An 18448-nucleotide genomic window follows, 5' to 3' on the forward strand; every position below is an offset into this window, starting at 1 on the left:
GTAGGCTGAATGGCTCAAATGATCACGAGATAAGATTAACACGGAGTAAGTGTCGCTAACACTATGTCAGTCGCAATATATGCTTCTTCTACGAGATGAGATTTTGGTCTTTAAGACATAGTAATTCAAGTGTCGCCTCTTAGCCCGTACGATAGTAAGTATCTTGAAAAAAAGTGAAAGTGATTTTCAATCCGCCGCCCAGGATCAGTCAGAAGATACCTTTCGGAACTCAGACATAAATGAAAAGGGAACACCTGTATCCCTGGTTGACTGTAAATTGCAAGCTTATGACCATCATTTTGACTGATTTCAGACAAAACATCTTGACAATGGAGCTTACCTTGATGCCATATCGCAACCAAGTCACTAGATAGGTGTTGAAATCTACTCGCTGTCGTTTTTGCACAGATTCGAGTAATGCGTCAGATGTAGCACTACCGTATGTGTAAGCTGGCTGCAGGGGGAAGGGGGCAGTGTGGGCACGTGTGATGCAATCTTCTTTAAATTTATAGATTCGGGGCGGGGCACACCGACTCCTCGATTATAGATAAGTCAAAGGGGGTATGCCTGCCCTTCCATCCCTTTATTTAACTTAGTAAACCGACCTTTATATTAGCATTTGCACGTTTTATCTTGTATAAATGTACTTGAACCATAACATCGAACCATTACATGAACACCATGGACTCAGCTATGTCCCGAGCTCCTATAGGTAGGAAGCACATTATTTTAGGAGTGACGGTGGAAATTTACTCGCTTAGCTATTCTCTACTTATTTAAAGCCCCAGTAATGCTAACTTTCGATGATTTTTTCATTATTTTTATTTTATACATCAATTACAACTTCTTCTATTCCTCAAAGAATGTTGAAACACCCACTATTTAGCTTGTCAACTTTCGCTCAAATGTGTAAAATGCATTTATATTGTTTACATTTGAATTCTAGTCCGGACAAGAAGTCACTTTTAAACAATAACAATGCACTTTACAACCATAGGGGCTGAGTTGACAAGCTGGATACTGTGTATATCAACATTCTTTGGGGAGGAGAACAAGGAATTATGGTTCACATTCAAAATAAAAATGGTGAAATTATCATCAAAAGTTAGCATTACTGGGGCTTTAAAGTCAGAGTATACATACATATATGTTACAAACTTCAAATTTAATAATTATTGCTATCTCAAATTGTTCGCTTTCCAAAAATGATTGTAACATTTTGACCCGATACTATACTCTATTTACATGATACAGCATCGGTAAAACTACTCTTCTACGCATGTGTGACTTAAACCAATGTATTAGCTGATACAAAATCACACAGCGACTTCAGTTATCTCCTCGGAATAGGATTTATCAAGTCTATGCATATTTGTTCAGTGTGTGGACGATTTATCGCTCACTTGTGAGATGTTGTAGCATGATCACACTGCAGCGACCTTTTTTTGCATTTTATGATAGACAGAACGGCGCCTATGGTTTGACCATGTAGAAAACAAACAGATAAAAATAGAACTACTATGAACTATACCCCCTCCTTCCCGTGACGTCGTTGTCTGCTCATCGTGATCTGAAGAAGTCTTCCATTTGATTTTGAGCATCCGGGTATTTGCCAAATTTGATAATGATATTGAACACTGGCCTTGACTCAGTGTGTAAATAATGGTGTGACAAGAGGTCGATAAAGTTACAGTCCAAGTAAATGACAAATGGCAATTGTTACCATGATGGAAGACGCTTTTTGCGATTTGGTAAATCACTCTGATTACATGAAGCAAATAATTCGAAATAAAGACACTGAAAACCTTACAATAATACACTGCAAGTGATGTGAGTTCATCATTTTCAAATCGGGCTTTAAATTTAGCATATTCACCGGGGCACCTTGTCTGAGCATGCGTAATCCCACGGGAAACGTCTCATGTATGCTGTAAGGTTGCACAGGTAATACACTAACTGAAATCATAGACCCTCGAGTTTTCTCGCGGCAAAATTGGTCAGAACGAGACTTTATCCCTGCTTGTTCACAAGACACGTTAATAATCCAATTCTGAACCGCAGTCCCTCTACCAAAATGTGACTGAACGATTTTGAAGCGCCAACACTTCTGAATGTGTGTAGATGGTGAATTCCGTACAACTTTCCTTGTCGCTTTTTACAGAATCGCGGTAAGGACCAGCATTATCAATGACGTCATAATTACTGAGCGACAGATCGATGGTGAGACGGCAACCCCGTCGTCACTTAGTTATAAAGCGATGAAGTTTTTCCTTCAAGATTCTTCTATTTCACGGCGCGTGTGAATAGGATCACTTGAAAAAGAGATAACAGTGCATATTAATGATCATGTAATTCATGGTTTATAAAGTGTTAGCGAAAAAATGTGTCAAACGCTTTATACAGTTGATGTCTTGAGCGATCCTTAAACTGCAAGTCAGAATGAACAATCCTATACGGTAGGATAATAATTTCTGTGCGCGTTACTCGCGTCAAGTGTCGAAGAGACGGGAATGTTTTGTAAAATTCATTATCTATTATGCATGAATATGATAATAACAATGATTAAATAAAATGGAATTAATTTATGTTTCAGATGTATAAAATTCAAATTGTCTAGACATCAGCATAATGCTAAGAATTTCAAGAAAGTATATTAAAAATAGAGAAATTTAGACAAATCATACTAAAAGCATATCAACATCAAATTATAAAATGAAAATTGTGATTTTTTATTCTTGAAAATGAGATATCGGAAATTGTAAGCAAATGTTTGATTTGCATACAATTGCGTATCGGACGAGGTGAACGTATATCTTGTGCAAGTTAACCATCCCGTCAACACATCATAAAAGTTCTGGTCAATGCAGTTGAAGCTGTTGAATGAAAAAACAGAACACTGAGATGAACGTTAAATATACGCTTGGAAGAATATGAAAGCCTGATGAAATTTCTATTCCCAAGTTGAAGTTCAGCTCCACAGTGTTGTACAGGCCAGCTGGCACCGTTAATGCTTTTCTTTGGGACGTATAACCATTTGCCGAGGCCTGTGAAGATACGAAAATGCATTTCAATTAATACTGCAAAGTCCGCCAGTCTAGCCATAGACCCTCGAGGGTACATTACTATGAGGAAAATTGAGAAGACAGCATATCGGGTAGAGCACCGGTTTCAGTTTCGAATGTAAGTAAATCCATTTTGACGGTTTGCGAGACAAAACAGCGTGTTGAAATACCAAACACTCAGATTGTCAACATGTAATGTAAATCTGTCTTGCAAAGTTAGACTTGACAATAAAAGTCATGTCCGGACTTGAATTCACTTGTCAATAACTACAATACACGTCATACACTGGCATGTCGCGTTGACAAGCCACGTCAAATACTTTGTATCAAAAACCTGAAGGAAGTAGACAAATAAACTCAACTGTGGTTTATACGCGGAACAAAACACTGAACAAATGTCGAAATTTACTGAGATTCAAAACTCCATTGATGGCAACTTTCTTTCTCATACAATCTGCATATGTGTGATGTCAAATGATACTGTCGATACAATTTAAGTCTTGACAAGAATTCATTTGACATCAATAATAGTGCATGTGGACATTGTATTTAAGCTATGTCAATACTATTAAATTTTGTGACGTCATCCCCTACATTATTACTGATAATGAATCCGATTATCCAGCATTGTGGCCCAAGATGTTTTCTGCACCTACAAATTCCCTGACATTGCCAAACTTTGCACTCTATAATGTACTCGGCTTTGGCTCGTACATAGTGTCGTACAAAGTTTGCTTTCGTCCATTATCGGCCGGAGGGGGGAGGGGTATATTATTGCTTAATGATATACCGTCAATTGTGCTGACGGGGCCAATACCTCGTATTAAGCATACTTTACGAAAGGGACGAAAAAATGTATTTGTTTCATGTAAAGAAATATTATCAAAGTGACAGCCATTAGTCCTTTTGCAGCTATCATTTCAATTTTCAAAAAGATTAATGGATATCGCTTGCCAGGCTTTATAACAGTTTGATTTCAGTTTGCGAAGTCAGTAAATAACACATTGGCCTTGTGGGGAAGTTTTAGTCCACCTTCATATGATATTAAGAATAAGATGTTCGCAAGTTTTCGTCTATCACAGTTCAATTAGACTTGCCTCTATTTCATATTGGCCAGGAAGCAATATCCTGAAGTATTCTCCATCTAAAGTCGTGTTAAAATAGTTACTCCGACCGATGACAGAAACTCTGGCCCTTGGAAGTGGATTGTCCTTTTCGTCAAGTACCAGACCCTTAACACCTGTGAAATATGGAGGTAAAGCAACAAAATAAGCATATATTGTGTTCATAGTTTTCTCTCTCTCTCTCTCTCTCTCTCTCTCTCTCTCTCTCTCTCTCTCTCTCTCTCTGTAAGTAATTGCATTCAAAACTGCCACTGACAAGTTATTCCCATTCTCTGAGACTCTTTCAGTCCTGTGGTGGGTGGACTGTTTTGGCATACCATTCGGTGCACGCAGAAAGTACTTATAGCAAAGTTGGTTTTGCTAGACAATTCACAACACTGTTTATCAATACATTGACGATTGGTGGACTATTTTGAAATATTTCACTATTGAATTCCAAACTTCTACATACCCTGGTGGACCTGTTCGAGATAGTTCATCATGGAAATTTTATTTTGGTTCCAATAATCTTCAAGTAGAGACTCCCTAGGGTACTTGCAGCAACTTATTTCAAATGTAAGCTCCATACATCCGTGATATACGTAATTGTAATCCTGCATTCCTCCTGTAGGTGTAGCCAATCATAAATTTTTGTGATGATGATGATGAAGAAGAAGAAGAAGATGATGATGATGATGATGACAACGACGACGACGATTGTGCTCGTTGTTGTTGTTGTTGTTTGTTGTTTTGTTGTGTATAATACCAAATAAGAGTTTCATCTGAATGAGAACAATGAATCTAATACACACTTCCGAGACCCATGACGTGTCAAACAACAATGACGATGTTGCGTTCTGTTGAATCAGGGTTTGGTAAATTTGTCTCTAATTTAATAAATTTTGCGGAACACAGATATTTAGACTCTCATTTTTGACAATGTTTTCCGAATCTGTTTTTTTTTTGTTTTTTTGTTCTGTTTTTTGTTTTGTTTTGTTTTGTAGAGTCAGTTTGACGCTTATTTCCTTCATTATATTTTGTGGAAATCAAATGTCTAATCGAATCAAATATATAAAGTGTTCCAAAGAATTAACAAGAAAATAGCGATCATATTGAATCGGTGAAATTTAAGTAGTTTGTTTCTCTATCACCAAAATTTGAAGAGTGGTCCTAGATTTTTATTCGCGATGTAGAAATAGAAAAAAAAGTTTATTGTTTCTGTTAGGAGAGGTGGAGCAACAATTTAAAGTCTTTTGGTTTCGAGACATGGAGAACCAATAAAGGTCTGTCTATAATATTTAAAGATAGGATGTAACTTCATTGAAGATTACAGCCATGGATCCTGAAGCGAGGTAATTCTCCTTTACCGGAATGATGTTAATGGAAGTTCAGCAAGTTTATTCGATGAAATATTGAATTTTAGGCGTAGAGTACACCTCTGAATTCACGAAACAAGTGAAGTTAGGGACTGGACACAAATTACAGGGGGGTGGGCCGGTGTTTTTGGGGTGGGTCGCCATTTTTCGCGCAAGCATTTTTGAAGGGTCATAAAATTTTGTGCAAGCCTATGGGGGAGGGTCACCTTTTTTCATGCATCAAAGCTGAAATTGCATGTGCACGTTATGGAATACTGAAAATAGAAAAAATACCTCCTGGCACTTTCATTTTCTGCCATTACCATTTTCGGCGCGCCTTTGGGCGCAAATTTCAGGTATAATAAACAATGTGTTGATGATCCAAGCAGCCACATTGATTTAAGTTGTCATGATTTCTACTTATTCAACACTATTGTGCATAACTGTCCCCTATAATGACTCTTTCAATAACAATTTGGGAGATTACTTATTAGACATCATTCTCCCATTGACAATACATTAGGTATAGGTCGTTGTCAAATGTTCATGTCGCTGTATGTACATTTTTTAATTTTTTGAGGACATTGACAGAATACAAACTGTTCAGAATAGTGCATAGTGTCATCAATAACAACTGGAAGCTTCAGGTCGAACAACTTTTGAATAACAATTTAGGATCAGATAACCTATGAGTTATTTGTAGTTTCCTCATAGCCTACAATGTATAGTGAATCAACATTTTGGTGAAATTCCAAAATCAAATTTCTTGCACAACCATTGACTTGAAACCACTCTAGTCTAATCATGAATATTAATACTAATAATTAGGTGTACATAAATGCACAGGTTTACCAAGTTTTGTATTGGAAAAAAATTATTCATAGTTTCATCATAGACTGCCATGTATAGTGAATGGACATTTCAGTGAAATTCAAAAATCAAATTTCTTGCACACCCATTGACTTGAAACTACTCTAGTCTAATCATGAACATTAATACCAATAATCAAGTGTACATAAATGCACAGATTTTCCTATTTTTGTATTGGAAAAACATTATTCATAGTTTCATCATAGACTGCCATGTATAGTGAATCGACATTTAAGTGATATGCCAAAATCAAATTTCTTGCACAAGCATTGACTTGAAACCACTCTAGTCTAATCATGAACATTAGTACCAATAATTGAGTGTACATAAATGCACAGATTTACCTATTTTTGCATTGGAAAAAAATTATTCATAGGGTTTCACCATAGACTGCCATGTATAGTGAATCAACATTTTGGTGAAATTCCAAAATCAAATTTCTTGCACAACCATTGACTTGAAACCACTCTAGTCTAATCATGAACATTAGTACCAATAATTGAGTGTACATAAATGCACAGATTTACCTATTTTTGCATTGGAAAAAAATTATTCATAGGGTTTCACCATAGACTGCCATGTATAGTGAATCAACATTTCGGTGAAATTCCAAAATCAAATTTCTTGCACAACCATTGACTTGAAACCACTCTAGTCTAATCATGAACATTAGTACCAATAATTGAGTGTACATAAATGCACAGATTTACCTATTTTTGCATTGGAAAAAAATTATTCATAGGGTTTCACCATAGACTGCCATGTATAGTGAATCAACATTTCGGTGAAATTCCAAAATCAAATTTCTTGCACAACCATTGACTTGAAACCACTCTAGTCTAATCATGAATATTAATACTAATGATTAGGTGTACATAAATGCACAGATTTACCTATTTTTGTATTGGAAAAAAATTATTCATAGGGTTTCACCATAGACTGCCATGTATAGTGAATCAACATTTCGGTGAAATTCCAAAATCAAATTTCTTGCACACACATGGACTTGTAACCACTCTAGTCTAATCAAGAACATAAATATCAATAATCAAGCATACATAAATACACAGATTTGCCAAGTTTTGTATTTAAAAAAAATTATTCATAGTTTCTTCATAGACTACAATGTATAATGGATCCACATTTCATGCGAAATTCCAAAAAAAGTTATTGTACACAGATGCACGTGTTACCACCCTCTTCTAATCAAGCACAATTATGTCAATTATTCAGGGTCATATATACACAAATAGTGCATATTTTTAATTCTGAAAATTTTTTTTTACAGTTTTGTCATAGACTCCCATGTATAGTGGATCAACATTTCATGCGAAATTCCAAAAACAAGTTATTGTACACAGATGCACATTTACCACCCTCTTCTAATCAAAGCACAATTATGTCAATTATTCAGGGTCCATATATGCACAAATAGTGCAAATTTTAATTCTGAAAATTTTTTGACAGTTTTGTCATAGACTCCCATGTATAGTTTTGTCATAGACTCCCATGTATAGTGGATCAACATTTTGAGAGAAATTCCAAAATCAAATATCTTGTTCACATGTGCACTTGTAAACAACCCATGCTAATCAAGTATATCTCTATCAGTTATTAAACATCTGTATATGAACAGATATAGCTAGTTTTATACTGGAAAATACACGTTCGTAGTTTTCTTATAGTCGACTACATGTATAGTGAATCAACATTATCGATAAAATCTAAAAATTACATTTTTGTACAGGCATGCACTTTTTACCTGCCACTTCAAGCAAAGTACATTTACATGAATTATCACACACATATGATTTGATATTTTTTGGACAACGCGTTATATCGGCCACATTTTGCCTTCTTTCGGGAGGGCGACTTAAAAAGTATAGCAAGTCAGAAGGGGGTCTTTAACACATTGCGGGGTTTTTTGGGGGGTATTGAGTAACAGGGGAGGGTCACTTATTTTCATGCACGGATAAGGGGAGGGTCACTAATTTTTGTGCATGAACTTTTGAAGGGTCACTATTTTTTACGCAGCGGTTTTTCGAAAAACACCGGCCCACCCCCCCCCCCCTGTAATTTATGTCCAGTCCGTTAGCAAACTACTTAAATACTTGTTCCCTGTGTTACATTACACGTATGACTGTTCGACCACCTGAATTTGCCGTAGACGAGCCATTGACCCGTGATAGTATATTTAATGGCCTCTTTCTTCGGGATATTTATATGCAAAGCTATGAACTTGTTGTCTGCACGTCGAGGCATGCAATAAATGTTATATCTCACGCGACGAATTACGTCAGAAGCCTACCTGTCAGGGTGTACCAATCAGCTCCATTGGTAATTCCATCTTCAAAACCATCCATATCATCCTCCTCTCCGTAGACGTCCGTGCATTTGTTGACGGTAATGTTGTACATATTGCCATGCTGTAATGAGTACACCCTAGCGAGATGTATAAACACGTCATCATCGGGTGACAAACTGTACTGGGCAGGGTCCTTAGCTTTGTCTTCTGTAAGTCAAACATATTCCAAATATGGGTTATCACAGAAAATGGACAAAAGTATGTGTAGAGGAACTGATTTACCCTGCTTAAAATAGTTTCTGTATTTCGCAGGCCCGGACAGGCCATGAGAAATTGCCTTATTAACATATGCATCTTTGTGGCAATGTTTCTCCTAGAACTGACTTCACTCTGGAAGGTCCCAAGAATCAATCCTTGGAAGCAAGTCAATGTGATTGTTTGACGGTATGCGGTATGACGGGGAAGCATGCAAATCATTGTAGATCGTAGGTGGTATACAGCCTTATGATGTCATTTTTTCTTTCATGCTCAAGCTGCCCCCTTGGAGTTTCATTTATATGTTGTCATCAGTCGTTGCTGAAACTTTTTTACATTGACAACGTCCAAATAACTTACCGAACATTCTTGTATTATGGGCATCGATGTTGATTTAGGGTGAGATGATTGCATTTCATACCGTTGTTTGACTTTTGCTGAATGCGAGGCCAATGTGAGGGCAGCCTCAAATTTGGCCTAAAATCGATCCGTGTTCGAGGACCAGCAGCAATATGATGAACATAGGCAGCTTCGGTTCGATGCCATAATTGTCAACATGACGGAATGGTACAACTATATATATTCATAAAAATTTGCCGTTTGCAGAGCTCATACTGTGGAGGTGTCATCATTAATATTATAAAAGCAAACTGTAGCAAAACAGTGAGTCACCCTTGATCACGAACGGGAAAGGACTCACCTGGAGTCAGGTTATCATACGGATAGTTGGCAACTAGGGCGCCGCCATGAAAATTTCCTGAGAGAACGAACGGTACAATTTCCAGCCAGGACATTATGGCAGCCGTTTCAACTTGAATTGGATCATCGTTTATTTCGAACACGTCAGGAAAATTGCGGTTCAAGTCATAGCGCCCGTTGTTGTATCTGTAAAATACAAATAAGATTCACATAGTGTACACAACATGTACACAGTATCAATGACTGCTAATGGTAGGGGAGCCTTCAGATATTATGAGGGGCGGGCCGCAGGAATTGGGAAGGGTCACATTTTACAAACTTGCCCCTAGAAGGAGGGTCACAATATACAAACTTAGTCTGTAGGGAGGATATATTTTAATTGCTAATTTTATGATGGCTGCAAAGTATGACTTGTGTAAAGAAACTTCACAACAGTACTGCCATGTATTGTGAATCAACATTTTCGGTGAAAATTCTAAAATAAAATTTCTTGTACACATATGTACTTGTAACCATCCTATTCTAATCAAGTACATTTTTGTCAATTATCCAACGTCTATAAATGTACAGATATTGCTAGTTTTGTATTGCAAAACAAACTGTTCGTAGTTTCTCATAGACTCCCATGTATTATGATATGGCATGTATGGTCGAAGCACTATACCAGCCACGTCTTGGTTTCTAAACTTTGCCCCAAAAATGGTGACCCTCCCCCAAAAATGCTTGCCCGAAAAATTGCGACCCATCCGTAAATAACACTGGCCTCTGCCCCTGTAATTTCTGTCCAGTCCCTTAGCTTATTACACATCCTATATTTGTTCAGTCAGCATTGTTATTGTTGAAAATGGAATTCAGGTTCGGACAAGAATTAATTTGTCAACAATAACAATAGTCATAACACGTGTATGGGCTTTGTACACAAGCAGAATACTTGGCATACCAACATGTTATAGGTAGTTGGACAGGAAAGTTACAACAAATGTACTTTTAATATTGTAACATAACAACATCAACAGTTCTATCAAGGTTATACATACATTTCAAACTTCGAGTTTGGAGGGGAGGGGGAGGTCACATTTTAGAAAGGGGATTCCGAGGGAGGGTCACATTTTACATGATGGATCACCCTCAATTTCCTCCCGCCCACCAATATTAATAACTGAAGGCTCCCTTACTGTTGATTTTCTTGTATAACATGTCAATACATTCTTACACTTGCTGAACGGAGAAGTTAAGCAGATGCTGAGCAATATCGAGAATTGGGCAACTACAGTACACGGCGTGTCGATGGAAATATGCGTCATTGAAACAAGAAGTGCCCGAGTTCCTGAAGCACTGTTGATGCATATATTATCGATACCATGCTTCTTTGATTAGCTTCTCTACTTCAAGAAAACGGTCAGATGCCATTCATTATTTCGAGTCACTAAATATCACCCGATGTTTTGTAGACCTCGTATACTAATATGCAATCTTCGCAATTAACAGTTGGTTTGTAATGTTCTCAAACGATGCAATACCTTCCGATGACCCCGGTACAATTGCCCTCGAACGCCACTTCGAAGCCATCTGGGTTCATTGTTGGTAGGAGATGAACCCTGGTGTTGTCAAGGAAACGAGTGACATCATCATCCACACCATAGTTAGATAGCAAATGTTCAGCGAAATGGAGTAATATTTCACGTCCGACAACCTGAAGGAGCAAAAAAATGTTTGCTGAAAATTTAGGGCGAGAACCATGATCTGGCAAGGTTCCGTACTTTGGTAACCTGGCTTTCGTTGATTAATTTCACAAAGTTTTCTTTTGAAAAAACTGTACATCACTTCATGAACTTTAAAGTTTAAACAAAACCCTTGTTTCTTTCCTTGGTTAACTGCAAAATCACCAGCGAGAGGCTGTAGGAATATCAACAATGTCTCCGACTTACCTCATTGCCGTGTATGTTACCAACATATTTCACCTCTGGGCGTAGCACTTCATGCTTCCAAGCATATTTGCCGGAAATAGCCAAAACCCAAAGTTTACGACCTGCAAATGAAAGTCGATGGTAATAATGGCAGCTTCTTTCGAAATGCGTTTGAGGTATAACCTAGTGTCGTCGCGGGAATTGATTTCTCATTACCAAGCTACAGATATGATGTCTGATTCTTATCACAAGGATCATTATCAAATTAACAACTTCACTGAATACTCGTTTTGGCTGTTGTTACGTAACATACAGTCACCCATGTCGCACTTTTCAACAGTGAAACATCAGTAAAACATACGCACAGGACTGAATACATTAACGGCGTAACTTTGTTCTTTGACGTGTCGATTCATTTATTATAGTTTCCCGTATTATGTGATCGATTCTCTAGTCTTTTTATTTGATTTTGTGTTAAAGAAAGAACACGCCCTCATGCGTAAAAGTAATTCTGTCGGAGACAGTCACTGTTGAACCCGTCTTCGACCACAGAGGTAAAGAAAGTGAAAAAGAACTTCATTGTTGTATCTTAAGGATATGCTTTGTTATAACAGTTATTCTTGAGACTGCCATATGCAAGAGTTTTTGATGTCAAGCATTTTTTTTTCTCGGGGAAACATTACCGTATTAAAGATGTTCAGCCAATTTTCATCTAATTATTATCATAAGCGTAACATTAATGAAAATTGATTCCATCTGACAAATCAAGGTGCCGATGAAATGCCCTCTCCTGTATACCTTTCACACTTCGTCCAATGCTGTACAGGTCAGAGATTTCATAGTATTTCTCATGGAGCGCCACCAGTGTCGACGACAAGGAGTCGTAATTGTGGTAAACGAACTGAACGTCTGGTTCTCCGAGAACGGCGATGTCAAAGGTCACCAGAGCCGACAGGGCACACAGGCAAAATATGTGACGCATAGAAATCCTGCAATCGTAAAGAAAGAGTATCCATAACTTTTGATTGCTGATTCAAAGCGGCTGATTCTTGTATGTGCAGCCAGGAACTATTTGTTCACACAGTTTGATAGCTATGGAACGTTCACAACCAAATTCCATTCCAGCTGCAGAAAGGATTGAAATCTTGCATGAAATTAGACAAGATAAGTCACAAACACAGAAAAATGAAAGTAAAGTAAGCCAAATACAGCACAACAAAGAAAAAGCCACCAGAGTTCAACACAGGTAAAAAACGATGATTGGTAATGCCAGGAACATTTGTAAATCAATATGGGGTAAAATGACTTCGATATAGTGCTCCTCTAGTTCTTAAAAATCAGCAGTGTTTATTCCTTTGATAATTGAATGATAAGCAACGATTATGTGATTATGTAAATCATGCGATCTTGAGAGTGAAGGTAGGAAGACAACATACTGCGTGAACGTTGTTTAAAAGTAGAACCTGTTGATTTTGAAAAAAAAACTGTTCTCACATGACTTGAAGGAAAGTGTTCGAATCTTGAAATAACGCACATGTTGTGTAAACTCTACAATTGGTATCTAAACGTATTGAAATGAATGACATATCCTTTCAGGTGATCCCCCTCCAAAGATCTAACACTACATCCCATAACAGAGACATACATTACGACACAAAGGATGAAAGTAAAAATCATATTACGACGTAGGGGCGTAAAAAGAACCTTGAAAATGAATGTGCCCGATCCTCCGTTTTTGTTTTTCTGTATTTTTTTTCTCGTCTTTCAGGGTTTTCTCTCGACTGCGCGATTGCGCAAATTGCGCATTCCGAGTCATTGTCTACCCTGAAAAAGTCACTGACTGCGCGGAAATCGCGCACACAACACAGCAAGCAAAGACGTCCACATATACTGACATATGAGGGTGACCAAAGGGCATAGTACAGCGAACTGTGTGTATCAATGATGGAAGTTGGGAAAATTCGAGCTTTAGCATTGTGTAGGCACGTGTATAACAATGCAACACCATCGTTTGATCGGCGCATGGGGATCGGTGCATATTTTCATGGATTTAAGGCCCCCCAAATTCGGACCGAATCGTGCCCGAGAGAACACATTGTCAAATCCTGAGTCGGGGAAACTTGTAGGTGACAATTAGAGTAGACAGAAGATAGACAGCAGCCGAGCACATCAAAAGCTGATAAACGTCATCATATGTGCTGCATACGACAAAGACGACACAACTGAACTGGGTGACGATCGTAATGATATCGAGGAAGCGCTTCATAGGAAGGCAAAATCAACATCAAAAGTGACTGCCCCCTAAAATATCAAGTCTGCCCCCTAATTTTGATGAATGGGGCAGACAGTGCCCCTTTCAATGAACATGCAGAGAAAACACTGCTTTTATTTTTAATTGAGACATTAAAGTGTGTAGTAATTATCAACTGTCTCCTGGCGACATTAGAATGTGGAAAATACTCTGTTCACTATGGTAATACATCGGGTTGTGCTTTTTAAATGTATAATAGTTACAACAGCACCATTGACTTTACTCTTTTTCAAATATTTGTCTTACGTGTGGAACGTAACCTTATCTATAATAAATGCTGTAGTGAATTTATTTGATTTTGACGCTTTGATTTGCAGTAAATGTATCACTCAAGTGTAAATTGCAAACTACCACCTTGGCTTCGGCCTCTTTCAAGTTGAAACAGAGTTGAACGAGCTCCTTGAGAATTTTTCACTTTGCTGTGTTGCTACACCTTTGTTTTGATCTGGTTTTTCTCCCGGTGTACAATCAGTCTACTGCAGAACGCCAATAAAAGAATGACCAGTGCAATAGATATGCTATCGAATAATCACAACACCACCTGGGAAATTTTATGAGATGAAAAACATGAAGACTATTTGACTTTGTGAAGGTTGATTTGGACAGTCGGAAAGTCCAAAGTCCCATTTTGCATTGTGATATGACACAGTAAGTTAGAAAACTAATGTTAATTGCTATCTCTTTCACTTTTATCACTATAAGCTTACAATATAATTAAGCCATATATCCAAAACTAGTTAAAATCACGGGTTACGTGGAAAATTGCTGACATTAAGTTTTGCGTAAAAACAATCAAATTCTGAAGAGCCGCACAAAGCAAATGATTGATATGCACGTTGTCTGTACTGCGATGATAACAACAAGAGCATAAACTTGTAATGTCGATGTGAAGTAATGTGCGGCAGACATGCAAACTAATGTCGAGTGCAGTAAGAAATGACAGAATATTTGGTGAACTCTAGATACGAGTTGGGGAAGACCACGGTCCCGTCAGAAAGGGACCCTGGGTAGGGTAACCGTGGAAAACCTTACCTGAGCTGCCAAATTTCAAATAGTTTTGTGTGAAATAGAAAAGGCGCAATTAGAGAAATGTTGCAAATCATTATTTTTTTTAAAATGCACCGATTTGAACCAAGTCTGACCAGTCGCACTCAACATAACTTTGTTAGCTGTAAGGCTAAAATGATTGTGAGATAAGATTAACATGAAGTAAGTGTGGCTAACACTATGTCAGTCGCCATATATATGCTTCCTCTACGAAATGAGATTTTGGTCATTAAAACACACAGTAATTCAAATGCCGTCGCTTAGCTCGTCCAATGGAAATCATCTTGGAACAAGTGAAAGTGGTTTTCAACCCGCCGTCCTGGGTCAGTCAGAATGACGCACTTTTGGGATCTCAGAAATAAATGAAATGGGAACAACTGTATCCCTGTTTGACCGTAAATTGCAACCTTATAGCGTCATTTTGACTGATTTCTGACAAAACGTCCCCACAATAGAGCTTACCTTGATTCCATATTACAGGAAAAGCAATCACGCAACCAAGTTACAGCAAGGCGTTGAAGTCTACTCGGTCGGTTTTTGCACAAAATCGTGTAATACGTCTGATGTAGGTGTAAGCTGGCTGCAGTTGGGACCAGTGTGGGCACGTATGACGTATGACGTAACCTTCTTTCATAGATTCGGGGCAGGGCACACAAGCGGTACCACACAAGCGCTCGGGCCATGGATAAGTCTGCCCCTTCCATCCATCAGTAAACCGACCATTATATCAACATTTGCACGTTTATTTAGGCCTGGTATGAATGTGTTCGAACCATTACATTAAAAGCGTGGACTTAGCAATGACCCTGGCGCCTGTGGGCAGGTATCGTTTGAGGAAGGACTATGCAAATTTACTCGTATAGCCATTATTTACTTGTTTAAAGCCAGAGTCAACATTTACTCACTTCAAATTTGATATTGCTATCTCCGTTGTTCGCTTTTCCGGCATGCTTTGTGACATTTTGACCGGATACGCTATTTACATGATAGAGCAATGATCAGTCAATTTACTCTCTCTTGTACTGTGTGACACAAACCAATGTATTAATTGATACAAAATCACAGCGACTTCAGTTATCTCCTTAGAATTCACCAAATCGTATGCATATTTGTCTAGAATGTGGGCGATTTATCCTTCACTTGTGAGATGTTACAGCATGGTGCCACTGCAGTGACCTTTGGAGGGGAGGGGGCTATGGTTGCACCATACTGAAAACATGTAGACAAAACCTGAATTACGATGAACTGTACACATCCCTTCCCCTCGCGTCTCTTCGCTCATTGGATCTGAAGAAGCCTTGCATTTGAATAGGAGCATCAAGTGCCTTCCAAATTGGAAAATAAGACTGAGCACTGGCCTTGATAATAACTCAGTGTGTAAATAATGATGTGACAACAGGACTTAAAAGTCACAGTCTTAGTAAACGAACAAGAAACTGTTGCCATGATGGAAGACGATTTCTGCGATTTTGGCAATAATAGTCACTCTAATGACATGAAGTAAATAATTTGAAATAAAGACACACAAAACTTTGGAACAATATACACTACAAGCGATAAGATTTATCTTTTTCAAATCACGTTTCACATTCTGCATATTCACCAAGGCATCTTGTCTGAACATGCGCTATCCCTGGGGAAAACGTGTCATGTATGTTGAAGGATTGCACAGGACTGACTGAATATTAGACCCTCGAGTTGTCTTGAAACAACGGATTGTCGTACTTCTTGTTCATAAAACAGGTCAATAATCAATAGTTAAACAGCAGTCCCTCTAACAAGGTGCGCTAAACGATTTTAAAATCTAAATTATACATTATAAAACTTTTAAAATGTGGTGAAGCACCAACTCATCTGAATATAAAGCTTAGATGTTGAATCTCGCTCAACCTTCCTTGTCACAGAATCACGGCCAGGACTAACATTATCAGTGACGTCACAATTATAGAGAGACAGATCGATGGTTGGACGGCAACTCCGTCGTCACTGAGGTCGTTACTCTGTGAACTAGTCGTGATTGGTTCCAGTTTGAAGTTGAGTAAGCTTACCACAGGGGACCAGGATAAAACAAAGCATACAAACAAACAAACAAATAAATATAGTTTAAATTTGTTTGTTTACATGTTCGTTTAGTCAACGTTCTATGATAGTGTATATTTGTTTGTTTGCTTATTTATCTATATGTTTTTGTTTATCTATATATTTGTTTATTATTTGTTTATTTGTATACTTGTGTACATCTGTATGCTTGTATATTTATTTGTTTGTTTGTTTGTTTGTTTGTATGATTGTTTTTGTTTTTTCTTCACTCCCGTGTGAGCTTACGTCATACACGGTGCCGAACACGGCAACTGACTTCTGGGCGTTGTGGATTCCCTCTTTTGACACCTGTGTGAGAAAGAATCTTGCCAACTGATGAGAATGGCACTCGAAGCAACGATATTTATGAATGTTGCCAACAAAATGGAGTATCTTTTTAAAATTGATACGGTTACAAAATTGGGTGGACAGTCGGGGAAAATCTGACGATGGACGTTACAGGATCACGCTTTGTCACGCGTTGTGTTGAGTGTACGTGTGACCAATGCCACACACTCATCATCGTTGATGGTGCGGTGATGTACTTACCTCTATGGTGTAGCTTCCGGGAAGCAAGATCCCACAATAGTAACCATTACTTTTCGTTTTGAATGGCATGTCCCGCCCTTGTACACGAACCGAAGCGCCAACGATCGGGTCGTCATTTTCATCCAAGACTTGTCCCTTGACCCCTAAATTCATAAATACATATTTATAACGCGATGGGATGTTTCCTTCACTACTTTTATTTCAGAGCACATGTGAATAGGACCACTTCCTATTTCAGCAAATGGTAATTTACTCATATTCTACAACCTTTCTAATATTTTCTGGTTCTGCTTGAAACACAAACGATCCGATGAAAGTAAAACAAGTTGATATATCATACACTAATCACACCATCTTTCTTCGCTAGAGCTCATCTTTTTGAACTTGTTTGAGATATTGGCTTAGAGACTTCTAGTCTGGTTCCCTGACCCATTTCCCCGGTAGAGGGCGTGGGGAAATATAGGGTCAGGTACCGGGTAGCCATCTTGAACAGAATTTTGTTCAAGATGGCGGAGGTTAGTCACCTGACAGAACATGCTACAACAAATATGGCTGCTACCATGAAAACGCCGGTCAAAATTCGACTGGATCAGAATTATGTTCGAACACAGGTATCCGAACCAAAAAACATTGGCACATGAGACGGGAAACATAAACTGAAAGGATTAATCCAGAAGTACGGGGAAATAGAGGTGATTGAAGGCTGGCTGTGATATCGCAGCAGTACTTGTTGCGTGTATCGAACGCGCTAGGGTCATTGAGGTCATCGCCGACTGTGGCGTGACCCCAATGACCCGAGCACGTTCGATACACGCCACAAGTACTGCTGCGATATCACAGCTAATTGAAAGCAAACTTTGTTGGAACTGTGAACGACGATTGATTTCGATGGATAGAATGGTGTCC

The 18448-nt window shown here is 38.3% G+C and overlaps 2 protein-coding genes across 2 annotated transcripts in view; one reads left to right on the top strand and one right to left on the bottom strand.

Annotated features, from left to right (window-relative positions):
- The window catches only part of LOC139144400 (carboxypeptidase D-like), a 40271-nt gene extending 24704 nt beyond the window's left edge, over window positions 1-15567 (bottom strand). Inside the window, exons 1-9 of the mRNA XM_070715102.1 lie at window positions 15377-15567; window positions 12355-12545; window positions 11578-11678; window positions 11170-11342; window positions 9651-9835; window positions 8699-8902; window positions 4638-4790; window positions 4160-4302; window positions 2860-3044 (exon numbers count right to left, since the gene is read on the bottom strand). Coding sequence (XP_070571203.1) covers window positions 2860-3044; window positions 4160-4302; window positions 4638-4790; window positions 8699-8902; window positions 9651-9835; window positions 11170-11342; window positions 11578-11678; window positions 12355-12545; window positions 15377-15387 — 1346 coding nt within the window. The 5' untranslated portion in view covers window positions 15388-15567. The remainder of the gene's footprint in view (window positions 1-2859; window positions 3045-4159; window positions 4303-4637; window positions 4791-8698; window positions 8903-9650; window positions 9836-11169; window positions 11343-11577; window positions 11679-12354; window positions 12546-15376) is intronic.
- LOC139143758 (puromycin-sensitive aminopeptidase-like) overlaps window positions 1-18448 on the top strand; it is a 539468-nt gene that overhangs the window by 86905 nt on the left and 434115 nt on the right. The gene's annotated exons all lie outside the window — the stretch shown is intronic.

Source organism: Ptychodera flava, chromosome 11, assembly GCF_041260155.1.
Source record: "Ptychodera flava strain L36383 chromosome 11, AS_Pfla_20210202, whole genome shotgun sequence".
Taxonomy (NCBI): domain Eukaryota; kingdom Metazoa; phylum Hemichordata; class Enteropneusta; family Ptychoderidae; genus Ptychodera; species Ptychodera flava.